The sequence below is a fragment of the Pristiophorus japonicus genome, chromosome 20 (assembly GCF_044704955.1).
Source record: "Pristiophorus japonicus isolate sPriJap1 chromosome 20, sPriJap1.hap1, whole genome shotgun sequence".
In the NCBI taxonomy this organism is placed as follows: Eukaryota; Metazoa; Chordata; class Chondrichthyes; family Pristiophoridae; genus Pristiophorus; species Pristiophorus japonicus.
Genome location: NC_091996.1, coordinates 5756617 through 5771564, shown reverse-complemented (window position 1 = coordinate 5771564; position 14948 = coordinate 5756617). Strand labels below are relative to the sequence as shown.

At 43.3% G+C, this 14948-nt stretch overlaps 1 protein-coding gene across 4 annotated transcripts in view; it reads left to right on the top strand.

Moving 5' to 3' along the window:
- The window catches only part of odf2a (outer dense fiber of sperm tails 2a), a 101916-nt gene that overhangs the window by 30349 nt on the left and 56619 nt on the right, over window positions 1–14948 (top strand). For all 4 annotated transcript variants that reach the window (XM_070863700.1, XM_070863699.1, XM_070863698.1 and 1 more), the window contains 6 exons: window positions 1508–1624; window positions 3488–3673; window positions 7212–7321; window positions 8468–8603; window positions 9582–9692; window positions 13246–13350. In XM_070863700.1, coding sequence (XP_070719801.1) covers window positions 1508–1624; window positions 3488–3673; window positions 7212–7321; window positions 8468–8603; window positions 9582–9692; window positions 13246–13350 — 765 coding nt within the window. The remainder of the gene's footprint in view (window positions 1–1507; window positions 1625–3487; window positions 3674–7211; window positions 7322–8467; window positions 8604–9581; window positions 9693–13245; window positions 13351–14948) is intronic.

Genomic DNA, 14948 nt, shown 5'->3' with positions numbered 1-14948 from the left:
AAGGTGATCTTGTGCATACAATACAGCTTCAATTTCAAGTGAACTTAGCTAAAATTCTATGGAACAATTGCAGCTGAAGAAGAATTCAGGATTGTGCGAGTTTTGTTATCCGAGCAGTTTTCCAGGAGACTTGAGCTACTAAAGGGCCGTTCTAGCATTGCTGGTTCCCAACACACACAGCCAGTGTCAGTAAAAATGCCAGATTCGCTAAGGCCCGCGGCGGGGAAGACCAGTTTATTTTTTAATTGGGTCTTCCTGGCAGCCAGATTTAATGAATCAGCAAGTTTACTTTGGATACCGCCAACTGCGAGGGATCCATATCTTGGGGCCCGGTGGCACTAACGATGGCAGTGCAGCAGTACGGCCAAAGGGATCAAGGGGTATGGAGAGAAAGCAGGAAAGAGGTACTGAGGTTGAATGATCAGCCATGATCTTATGGAATGGCAGTGCAGGCTCGAAGGGCCGAATGGCCTGCTCCTGCACCTAATTTCTATGTTTCAATGTTACAAAAAGCAACTTTAAAGCGATGCTACTAATGGGTCTCGGTGCTGAGATATCTTGCTGTTAAGTCGTCGGGTGCACAATCCTCCCAGACTTTGCACTGACAAAGTAATAGAATCGAAGTGTTGGAAAATGTCCATCCGTAGTGATCGCTGCTTTTATTGTCACACCCCTGACCAAGTGAGAGCTTGTGTAGAAAGTAATTGAATGCCTTGGAGAGGGCACAGAAGAGACTGAACAAGACAATAGCAGGGATTAGAGGCTTTTGTATTGAGAGACTAGAGAAACTGGGGCAGTTTTGACTAAAATAAAGAGACGTGATGGAGGGGTTTTAATGAGGTAACTCAGGGAAAACTATTTCAGTGCGTTTATAATTCAGGGGAATTAAATTAAGGTCACTAAAAGAACGAAGGGAGACGTTAGCAGAATTTTTGTTAATATCTCCTGCTCCTGGACATTGTGTGGTTTAAAGCTGTTACGAGCAGTTAAGTGGATGGTCATGCCCTGGTCTGAGTTGGTGTGCAGCCTCTTCTATAGGTTGTCCATCCACTGCAAGATTATAAAGATTTGCTCTCGTGACAAACCTCTGTTAGTGCCATGAACACGAGCTGACGCAGACACGCCGTGATTCTGTATCAATCCAAAATGTCTTGTGCAGGATACGCACAGTAAATCTGCTCCAATGTTGTCGTGTAGAACTCTCAGAAGTTCAGATGCTGAGTTAACGTCACCTTGCTGAGCCAGACGGACTGGAAGTTTCATTGGGCTATGGATAATCTGTAACTTTTCTCAGGGGCCCTAGTGTTTATTTCAAGTTGTTCAGTGCTCCCACCAACAAGCAGGGTCCAATTCATGAGATCTACAGCCTTATCGTCACCTGTTGCGTTGCGAAATACGGGGAAAAAAAACTGTTCCATTGGTGAGCAGCCCTTGATCTAAGGTTGCGTAGTGGGAGCTGAGCAATCAGCTGCTTTAGTTACTGGGCCACTTTGTTTTCCTCCTTTAGGACAATGCTCGTGCAGCAGCAGAATTCTCCAAATCACTTGAAACCACTCGAGCCCATCTACAAGGACAGCTTCGCAGCAAAGAGGCAGATAACAACCGAATGGTCGTTCAGATCAAGGTAATCACCGTTGTCTTTTCCCAATTTTCACATGGCAAAACTGAAATTCAAAAGAAATCCGTTCTGCCCCGGGGCAATGTTCCTTCTAATTTTTTTTTCTGCGCGTGGTCCCTTTAACTTTGCTGCATGGTATCTTTTCCAGCAGCAACTGCTGGTGAGCGGCCTGTGCGTGACCACGCGCCTTGGGGGTGGAGTGGAAGGGGACGTTGCCCCGAGTGTACGTTTGCACTTGTGCATTTTTCTCCGGTTCTCTTTTGGGTTTGTTAGCTTGTCTCAGTTGGTAGCATTCTTCCCCTTCTGACTTAGGAGCTTGTGGCTTCATGCCACAATTTAAGGACCTAATTCAGGCTAATTCTAGACTGAAGGATTACTGAAATATCGGAGGTGCTGTCCAAATGTTGCAGTCGTGCTCCAGAACCCAAACTGACCATGAGCAACACCATGAAACTAACATTTAACAGCAAAAAAAACTATACCAAAATGTTCTCCAGTTTTGTTTTATTGACCCTGATTCGATTAATTCCATTATCTTGTGTTTGATTTGTGGAAACGGTCACCTGGCAATGCCAGAAATGTTATGTTTTGTTTCACAGTTGTTGGTCTATCCTATCTTTTGTTTGTTTGGTATGTGTTCTGTGGCATGTTCAGACTTGTTCTTTTGGCCTGTCAATGACAACCCCATTCCTGTTTAACTTTTGTTTACTTTAGTGTAGTTTACAGTTATTAAGCTGGGCATAAGGATGCCACTTAACATTAACATTGGCTTAATATGTGACTAACCATGGTGTTGCTGCTGGTAAGGCAGTTTTTTCATAAGCCACTGGAAGCTGTTCCAAGTGGTGTCTTTATTTTTGAGTGTGGAACATCTAGACCTACTATCAGTTGAACTTTATTTTGAGAGTAATGTACAGTGCAGATACATAACACTGTTACTGAGCAGTAACACTTTACCTAGCCCCACTCTGGGACTCGAGTACATAATCCAAGCAGATGCTCCAATGCAGTACTGAGGGGTGCCATGTGTCAGAGCTGCCATCCTTTGGATGAGGTCATACACCGTTCCCTCATCTGTCTGTCCTGCTCAGGTGGACATTCAAGATCTCGTGGCACTATTTGAAGAGCAGCAAATTTAGAGGGGATCTGAGGGGAAATTTCTTCACCCAGAGGGTGGTGGGGTCTGGAACTCTCTGCCTGAAAAGGGTGGTAGAGGCAGAAACCCTCACCATATTTTTAAAAAGTACTTGGATGTGCACTTGAAGTGCCGTAACCTACAGGGCTACGGACCGAGAGCTGGAAAATGGGATTAGGCTGGATAGCTCTTTGTCGGCCGGCACGGACACAATGGGCCAAAATGGCCTCCCTCCGTGCTGTAAATTTCTATGATTCTGAGTTCTCCCAGTGATCCGGCCAACATTCCTCCCTCCAGCAACACACTAAAAACAGATTAATCAATCCTCTCATTGCAGTTTGTTGGATCTTACTTTGTGTAAGATGGCTGCTGTGTTTGCCTCTATAAATAAATTAAATATTTTGCACTACAAAACCGTATTTATTGTGTGTGAAATGCATTTGAGATGTTTGAGAGATGTGCTGAACAATGTTCCCTGTAATGTGCACACTGCTCCAGGGAACCCTTGCAGCCGGCTTGCCACCATTTCAATGTAAAAACCGTGTATTTTGAATTGCCCGTGTAGCACCTTAAAGGGACAAAAAAAATTACAAGGAAAATTGGTTTGTGATGTGCTATATAAATGCAGTTCTTTTTTTTACCTTATTACGTGATTTATTTTTGATTTTACTCTTGTCTTTAGTAAATGGTCTCCAGTTGGACCAATTCATTTTGTTCTAATTTTACTCCTTCAGAATTTGGAGCGTACCATTTCTCAACAGAAGGGAGAGGCGGACTACCTGACAGAGCAATTAAGGCTGTTTCAAAAGAAAGGGGACAGGGACAAAGAAGCCTTGAAGAAAGCCACCAGGGCTCAGAAGCAGCGAGCAGAACGCAGTGAGGATGCAGTTGAGCTACTCAATGCCCAGCTCATCGACAAGGTACCTAGAATTTATGTAGGATATCCAGCATAAAAACAGGCCATTTGGCCCAACTAGTCCACTCCATTCGAGCCTCCTCCCGTCTTTCCTCATCTAACCCTATCAGCCATAACCCTCTATTCCCTTTTCCCTCATATGCTTGTGGAGCCTCCCAGTGAAGGTATCTATACTAGTCGCTTCAACCACTTCCTGTGGTAGTGAGTTCCACTTTCTCACCACTCTCTGGGTAAAGAAGTTTCTGCTGAATTCTCTATTGGATTTCTTGGTGACTATCTTATATTGATGGCCTCTAGATTTGCTCTTCCCCACAAGTGGAAACACTCTCTGTATCCACTCTATCAAAACCTTTCAGGAATTTAAGGACCCCTCAGCATTATCTTTTCAAGAGAAAAGAGACCCACCCTGTTCATCCTTTCCTGATAGGTGTACCCACGCATTTCTGGTATCATCCTTGTAAATCTTCTCTGCACCCTCTCCAGTGCTTCTATCCTTTTTATTATATGGTGACCAGAATTGCACAGAGTACTCCAAATGTGGTCTAACCAAGGTTTGATACACATTCAGCATAACTTCTCTACTTTTCAATTCTATCCCTCAAGAAATAAACCCTAGTGTTTGGGTTGCCTTTTTTATGGCCTTATTAACCTGTGTCGATACTTTTAGTGATTTGTGTATTTGTACTCCCAGATCCCTTTGTTCCTCTGCCCCATTTAGATTCCTATTTTCCAAATAATATGTGACCTCCCTATTTTTCTTACCAAAATGTAATACCTCACATTTATCTGCGTTAAATTTCATTTACCAATTATATATCATTCTGCAAGTAATTTGTTGCAGTCCTCCTCAGTATTCGCTATTTCTTTCCCCCCCACCACCGGCCAAATTCGGTGTCATAGAAACATAGAAATTTACAGTGCAGAAGAGGCCATTTCAGTTCATTGTGTCCGTGCCAGCCGACAAAGAGCCGCACGGCCCTTGGTCAGCAACCCTGAAGGTTACATATAAATCTAGCTAGGAACAATGAACAATGGCAGAAAGGTAAAGAGCATCCGGCCCAACCAGTCAGTCCCACACAACTGCGATATCCCTTACACTGAAACATTCGACACACCACCCCAACCAGAGCCATGTGATCTCCTGGGAGAGGCAAAACCCAGGCCAATTTGGGGGGGGAGGGAGAAAATCTGGGAAAATTCCTCTCCGACCCATCCGGGCGATCGAAACATCCGCAAATTTAGAAATTGTGTTTTTGATTCCTAAGTCTAAATCATTAATATAAATTGTGATATAATAGTGGTCCCAGCACTGATCCTGTGGAGCACCACTTCCCACCTTCTGCCACTCTATAGCTATCCTTTACCCAATACTCTGCTTGGAGCAAGCTAGCTAGCCATTCTGTGTCCCCTGACTCCGCATTCCCTGACCTTACTCATTAATCTATTATGTCATACCTTATCGAAGGCATTTTGAAAATCTAGGTAAATTACATCTCCTACATTACCCTGTCTACTCTCTTTGTAACCTATTCAAAAAGTTCAATGAAGTTGGTCAAGTAAGACTTTCCCTTTTGAAATCCATGCTGACTATTATTATTTTTCGTTTTTAATGTTCTTTTATTTTCTCCTTTAGTCGGGATTTCATTATTTTTCCGACCACCAATGCTAAGCTGACTTGCCTATAGTCCCTGGACATGTTCTATGTTCCTTCTTAAATATAGGTATTACGTTAGCTATCCGCTAGTCCTCTTGCACTACACCTTTTTCTAAAGAATTACTAAATATGTGTAGTGAAGCCTCTGCTATTTCTTCCTGAGATTCATTTAAAATGCGCGGATATAATCCATCCGGACCAGGGATTTTATCCTGAGTTTATTTAGTATATCTCCTAATTATATTTTAAATGCAGTTAACTCCTTAGCTGGTTCAATTGGTTTCTAAAATTGATTATATAGCAAGCATGCGCAGCGCTCAGTTGCTTGAGGGAGATAATGAAAGGTAGAATATGGTGCCCTGCACCCCTAAAGATAAATGTGAAGAGTCTCCTCATCTTTAAACATGGCTGCTTGAGGTAATGAGACACATTGGGGCAGAGGAGCTAGAGCTTTACCCTGCATTTAGTGACCCTAGAGATCTTGCACTGGTTGAGTTCCATATCCGGTATTAACATCCCTCACTTTGACCAACAAACACCCGCAATTAATGCAAATTCATTATCTTGTCTCCAGTTCCATTAACACTAGTTGATGCAATTTAGAAAATATAGCTGCCAAGCCCATGTAACCAGAACAATGTGTTTCAGTGTAGGATGTTTGGCTATATTATTTCTCAGTTGCTTTATTTAAGATGTAAAATGTTATATGAACATAAGAAGTAGGAGTAGGCCATTTAATCCCTCGAGCCTGCTCTGCCATTCAATAAGATCATGGCTGATCTGATCATGGACTCAGGTCCACTTCCCTGTCTGCTCCCCATAATCCTTTACACCCTTATCGCTCAAAAATCTGTCTTATCTCCGCCTTAAATCTATTCAATGACCCAGCCTTCTCAGCTCTCTGGGGCAGAGAATTCCATAGATTTACAACCATCTGAGAAGAAATTTCTCCATCTCAGTTTTAAATGGGCGGCCCCTTATTCTAAGACTATGTCCCCTAGTTTTAGTTTCCCCTATGAGTGGAAATATCCTTTCTGCATCTATCTTGTCGAGCCCCCTCTCATTCTTCTGAACTCCAATGAGTATAGACCCAACCTACTCATCTATCTTCATAAGTCAGCCCCCTCATCTCCAGAATCAACCTAGTGAACCTTCTCTGAACAGCCTCCAATGCAAGTATATCCTTCCTTAAAGACCAAAACTATACGCAGTACTCCAGGTATTGCCTCAACAATACCCTGTACAGTTGTAGCAGGACTTCTCTGCTTTTATACACTATCCCCCTTGCAATAAAGGCCAACATTCCATTTGCCTTCCTGATCACTTGCTGTACCTGCACACTGACTTTTTGTGTTTCATGCACAACGACCCCCAGGTCCCTCTGTACTGCAGCACTTTGCAATTTTTCTCCATTTAAATTATAATTTGCTTTTCTATTATTTCTGCCAAAGTGGATGACCTCACATTTTCCCACATTATACTCCTCATCTGCCAAATTTTTGCCCACTCAATTAGCCTGTCTATATCTCTATGCAGATTTTTGCGTCCTCCTCACAATTCGCTTTCCCACCCATCTTTGTATCATCAGCAAACTTGACTACATTACACTCGGTCCCTTCATCCAAGTCATTAATATAGGTTGTAAATATTTGAGGACCCAGCACTGATCCCTGCGGCACCCCACTAGTCACTGTTTGCCAACTGGAAAATGACCCATTTATCCCGACTTTCTGTTAGTTAGCCAATCCTCTATCCATGCTAATATGTTGCCCCCAACCACGTGAGCTTTCATCTTGTGCATTTATGTAGCACCTTATCAAATGCTTTGTGGAAATCCAAATAAAATGTCAGTTCCAGCATGAACCTTGTTTGATTGGCTCTTCTATAGGAAACACAGTTGGCAGATGCACTGACAACGGTTGAGACGTGGAGAAGTTGTCATAACAAGGTGACGAAAGAGAAGAGTCAGCTGGAAATTGAGATCTCAGTCTTGAACAAGTAAGAAAGCTGGAAAAAAAAAAACCAGTAGTGTAAAATAAGACTTGCATTTATATAGTGCCTTTCACGACCACTGGATGTCTCAGCACTTTACAGCCAACGAATTACTTTTGGCGTGCAGTCACTGTTGTAATGTGGGAAACATGGCAGCCAGCTTGCGCACAGCAAGCTCCCACAAACAGCAATGTGATAATGACAAGATAATCTGTTTTTGTTATGTGGATTGAGGGATAAATATTGTCCAGGACATCGGGGAGAACTCTCCTGCTCTTCGAAATAGTGCCATGGGATCTTTTACATCCACCTGAGAGGGCAGACGGGGCCTCAGTTTAACGTCTCCTCCAAAAGACAACACCTCCAACCCTGCAGCGCTCCCTCAGCACTGCACTGGAGTTCAATATTACTAATCTGATGTAACTTTTGCGGAGTATTCTACTTCAAAAAGTGCATTTATACTGAGACCAGTACTTCCATTATCAATTGCAGCCAGGCAGAACTTTGTTTATACTGTCTAGCTCGAGTGGTGTTCTCTCACTCGAGGGGAGAACTCTGCACGCGCTTGCTTACAGCTTTGTGCAGTGCTTCTCTGCTAAGTGTTTTTGAGCAAGTGGATTGGATTGTCTTAATACTGCATAAGCACTACTGAGTTTATAAAATGTTCAGGAGATACAACAGGGCCCCAAGTCACCTTTAAGCCTTGTTTTGAAAACACAAAGGAATGATACTTGTCAAATCTGTGCAATAGTCTCTCCTCTAGTCATGTTGGAACCCAACTGAAGTTCCGTGATCGTGCAGTACTGCTAAAATTGCACTGTAAACACTGAACTATGTGTTTTTAATGTTTTAATTAGACTCTATCATAAGAGATTCCTTGTCCTTTGCTCGTGGATCTCCCGTGGCAGTGCTGAGCGTATACAATGGTACAGGATATAAGGTGGTTACAATAGCACTTAGTGGCTGCAACCTGTAACCACTGAATCATCAAGATCTGTTTACATAGCGAATTCCCATTCTAACCGATTACACAGGCATTTTCAATGTGGACCCCGCGTGACCAAAAGTCAGGACCACAGAAATTGAATTTTGTGCACTAGAAGGGAGCACATAGACTTTTAAGTGAAATGCGGATCATTTTCTTTTCGGCAGCCGCCTTGCAGATCTGCTGGACCAAACCCATCATGTGGAGGACAAGGCCCGAGGAGACTTGGAGTCACTGATGAGCAGACTGCACAAGATGTCTTCGGAAAACACCAGCATCAAACTGGAGAATGAGACGATGAAGGTGCTGTATTCCCTTACTCAAAGCTCTATTGCAAAGAAGCTAGGAGAACGTTTGCTGAAATTATTCATTTTCCGATCATGGAATCTGGGTTTTAAATGAGAGCCTGCCTTGGTCTGGAGCCAGAAGTTCAGTTTTAGCCATTAGAAGTTGTCTACAATGAAATGTATTGCCAAAAAAAGTCAGCCCATGAAAGGGACAGGGCATACAGTTTATTTGTCTCATTTGCCAATAAAGGGAGGGAAGTCAGTTGAATTGAGGTGCAGTTTTATTACAACTGTTAACTACATTTTTTTTTATTTGTTCCTCGGATGTGGGTGTTGCTGCCAATGCCAGAATTTATTGCCTATCTCTAATTGCCCTTGAGCTGCCATTTCAGAAGGCAGTTAAGAGTCAACCACATTGCTGTAGGTCTGGAGTCACATGTAGGCCAGACCGGATAAGGGCGGCAGATTTCCTTCCCTAAAAGACATTCGTGAACCAGATGGGTTTTTACGACAATCCGGTAGTTTCATGGTCACCATCACTGATCTAGCTTTTTATTCCAGATTTATTTAATTAACTGACTTTAAATTCCCCAGTTGCCGTGGTGGGATTTGACCTCGCGTCCAGGCCTCTGGATTACTATAGTCCAGTAGCATAACCTCTATGCAACTGTACCCGTTTACAGACTTGCAGTCTGTAAAATAAAGCAGCTTAACGATTCATATTTGACCTTGTCTCAGTAAAATGTTTTCAGTTCACCTACTGAAAGATTGGAGTGGCACACATTTGAAAGACACAATAACCAGCGCAGATCATAGAAGGGTCCTATTGTTACACCCCTGGGTTACTCTGTTGTATGGACGCAAGATGCTCTATCATAAGGCAGACCTGAAGTTTGTAAGTGTGTCCACAAAGTAGTTGACCAGTTCATTATTTCTAAACGTGGACCTGTACAAACCCCAGACTGAATGCTTTTTCTTTTCCAAACATAATAAGGCCAATATGTCAGTTGTGGAGGAGAAGCTGACGTTCGCTCAGTCTGAGATGCAGCAGCTGAAAGTCTCCATCAAACGCTACGAAGGGCTGGTGGATAGTTACAAATCTCAGGTAATTAGTTGTGGGGACTTAAGAACACGCATCTAAGTGTGTGCATGACCGAAATGCAAATCTTCTTTGTGTAATTTTGATATGTGATCCTACATTGGCACTTAGGTGAGTAATAGAAACATAGAAACATAGAAAATAGGTGCAGGAGCAGGCCATTCAGCCGTTCTAGCCTGCACCGCCATTCAATGAGTTCATGGCTGAACATGAAACTTCAGTACCCCCTTCCTGCTTTCTCGCCATAACCCTTGATCCCCCGAGTAGTAAGGACTTCATCTAACTCCCTTTTGAATATATTTAGTGAAATGGCCTCAACTACTTTCTGTGGTAGAGAATTCCACAGGTTCACCACTCTCTGGGTGAAGAAGTTTCTCCTCATCTCGGTCCTAAATGGCTTACCCCTTATCCTCAGACTGTGACCCCTGGTTCTGGACTTCCCCAACATTGGGAACATTCTTCCTGCATCTAACCTGTCTAAACCCGTCAGAATTTTAAACGTTTCTATGAGGTCCCCTCTCATTCTTCTGAACTCCAGTGAATACAAGCCCAGTTGATCCAGTCTTTCTTGATAGGTCAGTCCCGCCATCCCGGGAATCAGTCTGGTGAATCTTCGCTGCACTCCCTCAATAGCAAGAATGTCCTTCCTCAAGTTAGGAGACCAAAACTGTACACAATACTCCAGGTGTGGCCTCACCAAGGCCCTGTACAACTGTAGCAACACCTCCCTGCCCCTGTACTCAAATCCCCTCGCTATGAAGGCCAACATGCCATTTGCTTTCTTAACCGCCTGCTGTACCTGCATGCTAACCTTCAATGACTGATGTACCATGACACCCTGGTCTCGTTGCACCTTCCCTTTTCCTAATCTGTCACCATTCAGATAATAGTCTGTCTCTCTGTTTTTACCACCAAAGTGGATAACCTCACATTTATCCACATTTTACTTCATCTGCCATGCATTTGCCCACTCACCTAACCTATCCAAGTCACTCTGCAGCCTCATAGCATCCTCCTCGCAGCTCACACTGCCACCCAACTTAGTGTCATCTGCAAATTTGGAGATACTGCATTTAATCCCCTCGTCTAAATCATTAATGTACAATGTAAACAGCTGGGGCCCCAGCACAGAACCTTGCGGCACCCCACTAGTCACTGCATGCCATTCTGAAAAGTACCCGTTTACTCCTACTCTTTGCTTCCTGTCTGACAACCAGTTCTCAATCCACGTCAGCACACTACCCCCAATCCCATGTGCTTTAACTTTGCACATTAATATCTTGTGTGGGACCTTGTCGAAAGCCTTCTGAAAGTCCAAATATACCACATCAACTGGTTCTCCTTTGTCCACTTTACTGGAAACATCCTCAAAAAATTCCAGAAGATTTGTCGAGCATGATTTCCCTTTCACAAATCCATGCTGACTTGGACCTATCATGTCACCATTTTCCAGATGCACTGCTATGACATCCTTAATAATTGATTCCATCATTTTACCCACTACTGAGGTCAGGCTGACCGGTCTATAATTCCCTGTTTTCTCTCCCTCCTTTTTTAAAAAGTGGGGTTACGTTGGCTACCCTCCACTCCATAGGAACTGATCCAGAGTCAATGGAATGTTGGAAAATGACTGTCAATGCATCCGCTATTTCCAAGGCCACCTCCTTAAGTACTCTGGGATGCAGTCCATCAGGCCCTGGGGATTTATCGGCCTTCAATCCCATCAATTTCCCCAACACAATTTCCCGACTAATAAAGATTTCCTTCAGTTCCCCCTCCTTACTAGACCCTCTGACCCCTTTTATATCCGGAAGGTTGTTTGTATCCTCCTTAGTGAATACCGAACCAAAGTACTTGTTCAATTGGTCTGCCATTTCTTTGTTCCCCGTTATGACTTCCCCTGATTCTGACTGCAGGGGACCTACGTTTGTCTTTACTAACCTTTTTCTCTTTACATATCTATAGAAACTTTTGCAATCCACCTTAATGTTCCCTGCAAGCTTCTTCTCGTACTCCATTTTCCCTGCCCTAATCAAACCCTTTGTCCTCCTCTGCTGAGTTCTAAATTTCTCCCAGTCCCCAGGTTCGCTGCTATTTCTGGCCAATTTGTATGCCACTTCCTTGGCTTTAATACTATCCCTGATTTCCCTAGATAGCCACGGTTGAGCCACCTTCCCTTTTTTATTTTTACGCCAGACAGGAATGTACAATTGTTGTAATTCATCCATGCGGTCTCTAAATGTCTGCCATTGCCCATCCACAGTCAACCCCTTAAGTATCATTCGCCAATCTATCCCAGCCAATTCACGCCTCATACCTTCAAAGTTACCCTTCTTTAAGTTCTGGACCATGGTCTCTGAATTTACTGTTTCATTCTCCATCCTAATGCAGAATTCCACCATATTATGGTCACTCTTCCCCAAGGGGCCTCGCACAATGAGATTGCTAATTAATCCTCTCTCATTACACAACACCCAGTCTAAGATGGCCTCCCCCCTAGTTGGTTCCTCAACATATTGGTCTAGAAAACCATTCCTTATGCACTCCAGGAAATCCTCCTCCACCGTATTGCTTCCAGTTTGGCTAGCCCAATCTATGTGCATATTAAAGTCACCCATTATAACTGCTACACCTTTATTGCATGCACCCCTAATTTCCTGTTTGATGCCCTCCCCAATGAAGCCATTGATTTTTGATTTTGCTGCAATGTGGTTGGGAAGACATTTTTCTTTGGAGGTTTCCGAGAGGGAAGTTTGTGTACTGCTGCTGAAACCCTCATCCGTGCCTTTGTTGCCTCTAGACTTGACTATTCCAACTCACTCCTGGCTGGCCTCTTGCGTTCTACCCTCCGTAAACCTGAGGTCATCCAAAACTCTGCTGCCCATGTCCTAACTCGCACCAAGTTCCGTTCATCCATCACCCCTGTGCTCGCTGACCTACATTGGCTGCTGGTTAAGCATGAGATTTTTAAAATTCTCATCCTTGTTTTCAAATCACTCCACGGCCTCACCCCTCCGTATTTCTCTAATCTCCTCCAACCCCACAACCCCCCAAGATGTCTGTGCTCCTCTAATTCTGGCTTCCTGAGCATCCCTGATTTTAATCGTTCAACTATTGGTGGCCGTGCCTTCAGCTGCCTAGGCCCCAAGCTCTGGAATTCCCTCCCGAAACACCTCTCTTCTCCTTTAAGATGCTCCTTAAAACCTCCCTCTTTGACTAAGCTTTTGGTCATCTCATTTCTCCTTATGTGGCTCAGTGTCAAATTTTGTTTCATGACGTGCCTTAGGGCACTTAACTACGTTAGAGGCGTTCTATATAATGTTGTTGTTGTACAACAGGAGGAGATGATGAAAGTAAAAAGTAACCAAATAAAACTACTGCTCAACCAATGAGGAAGGACATTGATAACGGGCACAAAACCTATTAGTTTAGTTCCACTATTAGTGGGGGATATCACTATAAAGTGGGTGTCCTTTGTGGGGGGGAAAACATTGAGATTCTTGCATGGCGCTAATTTAAAACGCCTTTTTAATAAACAAAATGCTTGGCATGCATGCAGGTGATGAAGACACGGATGGAGGCAGATGATTACAACATAAAACTGGAGAAGACCGAGAAGGAGAACAAGTTACTGAAAGACGATGTGAATAAGGAAATTGAGCAGGTAAAATACCTGTCATACAGTAGGGAAGCCATTCATTCCCTTACGCGAGAGGCGTTTTTATTTAGGAGGGTGGGGGGTGCGGAGGACAGAATTTTAAAATTGCATATCTGCCCTTTGGGTGGAGACAAAAAGGAAACGGTGACTGCTGTAAAATCTGCAGATCTGAAATCGAAAGATGCGCTGGAGCTTTAGACTTATCAGTTCTGTTTTGCTGCCGTGTGATTACGGAGAAATCTTTTGGGAGGGGAGAAAGGTCATGTGCAATAGGATTTTAGGTAATGAAGGCAGAAGGATAGACTGCACACCATTAAACAATGAGAAAGAAGAAAATTGACTGTTACAAAGCTTAGTTTATAGATGCTATTCAGTTCCCCCCTCCCACCCCCCAGCCGATGCCATTGCATGTTTTGAGACCGTGACGTCTTCAGGTGAAGCGGGTATAGAGAATGATCTTAATTGAATCAGGGCGCAGCAGCACCTCCCCTGGAGAGATGGTGTAATTGCAGCTTGGCAGTTCCATTATAAAGGTGTATATAGGAATTTATAATGGGAAAGTTGACCGGAAGTCAACTTTTATTAGTTTTTGGGGGTTAGAAGCTTAGGTAAGTTTTGAGATCTTTACTATCATGGATTTAAAATGTCTTTTTAAGTTAATAATCTTTCCGATGCCGACTACCCTGTATGTTTCCAACATTTTCTGGTGATTTTCTTTTTAAATTCCACTCGGTGTGAATTTCAGCTTAAGCACACATTATAATGTTCTGCAGTGCTTTTGGATTTGTTTTCTCACCTTCCCTCTGGCAAATGTTCCTGGCCTCCATGAGGAGCCCAAGTCCTACATGGGGGAATCGCCCATGCAAAAGCCGCTTCCTACCCACTACCATGGCAATTGCATTGGAACTCCAATGTACTCTGTCACGAGGCAGTTCTGTTCTGGATGTTGTAAAGGAAAAGTTTGCCCAAAGTTATAGGCTAAACCTTCATTTTTAGTGCATCTGGCGTAGCACTTTGTATGCTGGGAGAACAATTTGAGAGTTTGCAATACCTTCCCAAGATTTTCTGTCCATTAATTTTATTGTGAGAGTGGTTAGAATGTGGAACTCGCTACTACAGGGAGTGGTTGAAGCGGATAGCATGGATACATTTAGGAGGAAGCTAGATAAACGCACGAGGGAGAAAGGAACAGAAGGATATTGTTTACAAGGTGAGGTGAAATAGGGTGGGAGGAGGCTCGAGTGAAGCAGAAACACCAGCATAGACCAGTTGGGCCAAACGGCCTATTTATGTGCTGCAAATACAATGCAATAGGCAGAAAATTCGAGCCGAATAGTTCAGCTCCTGATACGCACTTCCGGTGCATGAATCTCAGCACCAGGAGAGCGAAAGAGGAAAGCATACAGTTACTTTTTAATTAAAAATTCTCAGCAGATAGTGAATTGTTAAGATTACTATACGACATTTACCTACTTTTAGAATTACTTCAGAATTACTTCTTTGCATAAGCGTCACTGAGCACCAGCTTGGAACTTTGCAGATTAATACTGCGGTGTTTGCCAAACTTACTCCAGTTCTAATTCAGTTTTGGGAGGTTGGAGGCT